Raw genomic sequence first — 6,046 nt, 5'->3', positions numbered from 1 at the left:
AGGACAACCGAACATTGCACTTCTTCCCTCTTCCAAGAGGAAGTTCAAATGAAGTTTTGGACAGTTATAAGTAATATGCCCCCCACACCCGGTATGGGCTGACAGAAAGAAGTCCCGAGGAGCACCAGGAAGCTTTTGTCTGCAGGAGTGATAGATACCCCTCTCTACAAAAAAATTCAAGGCATAAGTGTAAAAAGCCTTCTGTAGCACCATTCTGTAGCACTCATTCAGCTAGCAAGGTCAGCAATAGCTACAGCCACGTCCCAGACACTACAAAGCCAATATATTTGCATTGCTGTTACAGCAGAAAGGACTCAAGGCACATTCTTTCAGCAGCAGTCATACTTATTTTATTATGCTCTTTGGACTGGAAGTTTACTATCACAAAGTCAGTAGCTCTGGCACACTGAACAATTAGTATGTATTATATACACACACTATTGTGTCCATTTTCATCCTAGACAGTTTAAATAAGAGCACCTGAACAACCACCTATTAGATTTGTCAAAACAAACATTTCCTGAGCAATTCACAGAGCACTAGATATCCTAATAAAGAAGCCCACATAAGAAGAACTAAATATTGCTCCCAATGAATAAGGTGAACAACATCAATGAAAACTTAGTCATATTCAGCCATCTCCAGTTATGTCCTTCCACAGGAAGGTTTTCAACCACCTCAGAAGAATTCATAGAAACCCAGACACTGGCAGTTAGGATATATTCTGCTGATAAGCCTTGATTTCTAGTGTTTGTAAGAGTTTCAGGCCATATTCTATCTTTTGTTAATTAAATGTTTAAAGTCATCTATTGCACATCTATACACTCTCTCTCTCATCTTTGTTAAATAAGTTTATGGTGAAATCATAAGCTATCTTCTTGTTCAGAGGTTGTCCCGAGCCATTAAATAGTAACAACATAAAGACAGAAGTAGTGTCCTTCCAGAGAGGCCTGTCAGCAGAATTAACACAGTAATCTAAATGGAGTATCTGGAAACCAGCATGTGATGGCTGCAGCTCTGACAGAGCTATGGGTTTTACTCTGATGGCTTTTGCAAGGTATCAGTGACCAGAAGAAGCTGAACTACATTTTCACACACCCTAGTTGCATTTACATTTCATTTTTCAGCCAAGGCTTGTTAGAACTAAAGAAGTGGCAGTAATAACCCAAATGTAGTTGCTTCTCACCCATTCCTCCTATAGGGCTAATTTAAGAACCTGAAAGGGTCAGCATCCAGATAATTTTAACATTTTGGTCTTCAAAAACTGTAATAAGCAGCTGCACAACTTCAAAAGGCATAATATATTTCAAGTTAATTAAACACTTCAATTGGAGTACCCAAGACCTTATGTCAACCCATAGTACAAGCCAGACATTTGTGCAAAGTATTATCAGTTATTGTTGAAGTAAATCCTAATGGATCCATGCTCTTGGCAGGGTGATATAAAGAGTAGAAGCATTTCAAAGTATCACCTTGCTTTTATATTCATCTTTGAGCTGAATATATTCCTGGACTTAGAGAAATTCTGTTTGATTGGTTGTGTAGGTTGGTGTCCTTATATACAAACCAAATATTTCCTCCCCATAAAACCATATTAAGGAAGCCAAACACCTGTAGGTTTAGAAAAAAGGTGAGATTAAGTTTTGGGTTTAAAAAAAAAACCAAACAACAAAAAACCAAAACCAAAACCAATTACCTAGAATATGACTTGAAGGCAGCCAGAAACAACCGCTATCTTTGGCACCCCTTTGATTTGGACAAAACATTTCCACACACTTTAGAGTATTATAAGCTATTTGAACAGACTTCTTTGGAAATCAGACAGTCAACTTACTCTATCCTTTGCAAGGAATTAGCCCAATTCTTTTCAGTCACTCAGCACCTCTGATATGCACATCCAGAGCACATGATTAATTATTAATGGACCAATGAACAGAAGCCAGAGTTTTTGAAAAGCAGGATTCACTAGGAAGATGATACAATAAGCCCTGCTGTAAAGAGTTCTTTCTTTGAATGTGAGCTTTATATCATCGTAATTGTATTACAATGAACCTCTATTTGAGGTGTAAAAGTGCTCACAGTTGATTAAAAAGCTAGGTTCAGCATCAAAAGGCAGTAAGGAGGAAATGCTATGCTTCCTGCTCTAATATCAGTCAACAAACCACTTGGGTGGCTCAATAACATCTTGTAAGGTGCTCTTTGCTACAGACAAAAATAATACAGAGATGCAGGTGTGTCTGGAAATGCTGCATCTAACAGCTCTAGAGACACATCATACAGGTTGATTCTCTTAATTTCTTTGAAGAAAGAAGTTTCCTCCCAAAGAAAAGAACCAGCTTTAGTCAGTCTTTTACCACAGTATTAATGGGCCTGAATGACTGATGACCCAGAAAGCAAGAAATGCAATCAGTGGAAGGAGGGCTCTCAGGTACCATTGGTTGTTTTCTAACATTTATCATACCCGTATGGCAGAAGGCATACATACCACAGACACATTCAGAATTTTCATGCTGGTCACAGAAGCAAAACGACAAGTTGTTCCTGGTGCTTTGCAAGAGTCAATTCCTGGAATAACGCTGGCCCCCGTGGACATTTTTATATCAGCAAGTGCCTTTGTCCAAGTAAAAGTACTGACCAGCCACAGAAAGGCTGTTACAACAGTGATAGCCAAGTCCTACAGAAGAGAGGTACCCAATATTAGGGCAAAAAAAAATTTCATGAATGTACCTGAGAGCAAGGCAAAGACAGTATCAATTATAGCCCCAAAAGACCCACATCAGTGCTAATCTTCACAAGCAAATTTAGCCATTAACAATATTATATTTTGTGTTAATAATCAGCTACAAAACTGTACACCTTTTGCATCTATCAAGCATAAGCAATCTTATCCTTTGTAAGAAATTAGTGTCTAAAAATCAGAACCCTAGCACTTACAATATAAACATTTAAGTTAAAGGTTAGTAAAGTGGGGGTGTCAGGGGAGAAGGGACAGAGGATTTAAATCTGGATGGCTGATATGCTAAAATTTGGCTTGAAAGGTCACTAGGTTTGTTTCTGGGCATGCTCTGAAAGCATTCTGAAGATCTGGGCATCGGTATTTAAGGTGACTAAAATTCACAAGATTATCATTTCCCTCTGCCAATTGCATAGGTGCTCTACACAGGCAAAATTCCCAGAGATTAACAGAGGTGGTTTCACCTATGGGACAATTGTATATTTAAATCATGATACAAGAGAAAAGTTGCAGTGAAGACACTGTTCATGTGAGAAGGTGGAACTTCATTCCACTCTGCTTTCAGTAACTGCAGAAGGTATGATGCTATGGACTTTCAAGGGCTTTAGGTTCCCTTTTCTGTTTGAGTAATGTAGTAACTAGTTTGAGACACTTGTGTACATGCCCCATCTAAGTTTTGGAACTACTAAATATTTATAAGTTGTTCAGATATTCTTGTATTAGCAGTATCTCTCGTATCTTTTTGTGGTTTCAAAAGCAAAACATTAAAATATCTTAGTATTACTTACAGTTAGGGGAAAGTTGCTATTTTGCTGATACACGTGCTTATATCCAATATATACCACCAGGGCAGCAATGCAGTAGAGGAATACCAGCACTGCAAGCGCAACAAAGAACTGTGCAGAAGAGGAGAAGTCACCCACGAGATAGACGTCACTCCAAGTGCCACCACAGCGTTTTGGGTCTGGTGCACTAAATTCAACAGTATTCAGTCTGCAAATATTATATCCTTCATGTAGTTAGAGTTTGCTATACAGTGGAAACTTCATACAGTCATGCTTCACAATAACACTGCTTCAGCATTCTGGTTGTATAAGTTTACTCTAAAAGACAATTTATTTGCCTAATATATCAGTTATACAACACAAAGGTTTGTCATAATATCTGAAGATTGTTCCCCATCCTACATTGAGATATGCAATAGCAACTTCAGGAGAAAAATCTTAACCTTATCTTTAGAGCAACTGCAGAAAGCTTACTTCCAAAACACGGTTTCTAAAGAACATCATTTTAGAGACTGGCAGTTAAGCAATGGGATCAGGATTTAAAAGGAACTAAGTTACATTACAGCTACAAGAAAATGCAAGCACAGGAAGGTCAATAAAACCTGTGTGACTAGCAGTGACCAGTCAGTGACCAGCACAGAATCATCTCAGATTCCCACTCTCCCCTTCAAGTGTGGCTACAATGCTGAGGTTTGTGACCAAATCCTATACTTCTGTAGTAGTTTTTACTAGCTGGCCTCTGAACCCATTTCTATACTTACACCTATGCTTATTGAAGACACATAGAACACTAATTCCACACTTCTTTTAACTGTGCAGCTGTGGGAACACAGAGGAAGCCTTCCTCCTCGTGCTCTGGGAAGGGAGCTTGTCTCTATAAGAGCACTACGTGGACACTGGAGTCACTGTTTTTATGCACTCAACACCAAGATCATAGTGGAATAAACTGAGAATTAAGTGTTTCCCATTTAGTCTTTTAAAAAAAAAAGATAATGGCATATGCAAAATGAACTTATCTAGGCCTACACAGCAACTACAAATTGATGAAGAAATAGGCTGTTAAAGTTAGTTGTATTGTTTTGCTTATTATTTACCATCTGTAGCATTCATGCACTGTTAGAATAGTGCTGAAGGTAGAGTGATACAAAGCAGCAACACAGCTTATTGCTGTTTCTACATACTTCTTTCTATAGGGCACTGACAACCACAATGCTTTGAACAATTTAAACTAAATATATCTTTATGGCTACTACACAGCAAGCCAGAGGTTTCCTACGTTCAGTCAGATATATACAGTAAGTACATATTCAGAGGGAGACAGATAGGGAAGAAGTGAATATAAATAATTAGTGTATGAGTGACAAGTGAAGAACTAATACTCACCTGAATGGATAAGCAAAAGCAGCTGTAACTGTTTTGTTTACTGCACCTTTGCAGGAAACTAGAAGGGTAGTTTCACCTTGATAGCCTCCACATGTGGCAAAAGCAAAGATGGAAAAAATCTGTAGGAAATGATACATAGACATATTAGTGCAAGCCACCGGAGCTCAAAGGAAATAACATTTAGCTGAAACAGCTAATGAAGGCAAGAAATAGGGAAATAGCAATGGTAAAATATGAAAATATGTCAAGAGGCCTGTTTAAAAGTTCTTTTTGTTTATATTTTTCTTAGCTCTACAGCAAAAGATTTTTTGTCTTACTTTTTTTTTTAAAGGCAAGAAGCCAGCACAGTACCTCTTGCAGTTGGTAACAGAAATATTTTTAGGAGTCTCAGACATCTACAACTGCAGATTAGAGTAGCTAGAAGGCAGATACTCAGAGTATTGCACATCATCTCGACTCTAAGTAGCTCTTGTTTTCCCTGTGTTCACTAGTAAAACCCTAAATCCCCTACAATCAGAAGGTGCAACACAGAGCAGCACAAGTTGCCATGACAAACTTGTCATTAACACACAGATTTTATGTATCTGCAGAACTGTTTTCTTCCCTCCCAGCTGGAGGATCTGGCTGAAGAGTAGCCTTGTGTTGAACATTTACCATCGTATCCATCCTTGTGTTGAACATCCATCTACCACATAAGCCAGGGAGCTGGCAGTCCATGAGCACACACCTCTTCACACCTACCCAGCTAGGACACAGGAGCAAACTCAGGCCTGGGAAAGGTGAAGAAAGAACCCCACAAACAGAATGAGGCTCCCTCCTGGCCTGTGCCTTCCCAGCCCTACTCACCAACTCAAGGACCTTGATGAAGCCCAGGGGCTCCAGGAGCAATCCAAAGTCCAGCCGTAAGCCAGCCATGCTGGGAGATACCAGAGGAACCAGCAGGGACCACAAGGACCCACACCATCACACGGGCACCTCCTTATAGGGCCAGCCCTGGGCTCCGCCCTGGGCTCCTCCCTGCCACGCCCCAACCACGCCCCTGCCACGCCCGCTCACCTCACCCTGGGGCTGGTCCCACCCACAGTTACCTCAAGGAGCTCTGATGCCTATTCTGAGAAGTCACCATGAGTGAGTGCCTGTGTGG

General features: G+C 40.0%; 1 protein-coding gene across 1 annotated transcript; it reads right to left on the bottom strand.

The window, feature by feature from the left end:
* Positions 1–1,485: 1,485 nt before the first annotated feature.
* On the bottom strand, positions 1,486–5,817 carry SYPL1 (synaptophysin-like 1). Its single transcript, XM_014963544.1, has 5 exons — positions 5,749–5,817; positions 4,903–5,021; positions 3,523–3,727; positions 2,486–2,674; positions 1,486–1,611 (listed from the first exon to the last, which is right to left on the bottom strand). Exons 1-5 carry the CDS (start codon positions 5,815–5,817, stop codon positions 1,486–1,488), a joined length of 708 nt encoding a protein of 235 aa, XP_014819030.1.
* Positions 5,818–6,046: the final 229 nt, after the last annotated feature.

The sequence above is a fragment of the Calidris pugnax genome, unplaced genomic scaffold (genome assembly GCF_001431845.1).
Source record: "Calidris pugnax isolate Ruff unplaced genomic scaffold, ASM143184v1 scaffold44, whole genome shotgun sequence".
Taxonomy (NCBI): Eukaryota; Metazoa; Chordata; class Aves; order Charadriiformes; family Scolopacidae; genus Calidris; species Calidris pugnax.
Note: the sequence above shows the minus strand (reverse complement) of the source record. Positions and strands in the feature narration are given on the sequence as shown.

Excerpts from the sequence above, each read along its gene's own strand:
- SYPL1 (XM_014963544.1), bottom strand. The coding sequence starts at position 5,817 with ATGGCTGGCTTACGGCTGGACTTTGGATTGCTCCTGGAGCCCCTGGGC. Across the intron at positions 3,728-4,902 it reads GCTTTTGCTTATCCATTCAG|ACTGAATACTGTTGAATTTA; the intron begins GTGAGTATTAGT and ends TAATATTTGCAG. Across the intron at positions 2,675-3,522 it reads ATAGCAACTTTCCCCTAACT|GACTTGGCTATCACTGTTGT; the intron begins GTAAGTAATACT and ends TCTCTTCTGTAG.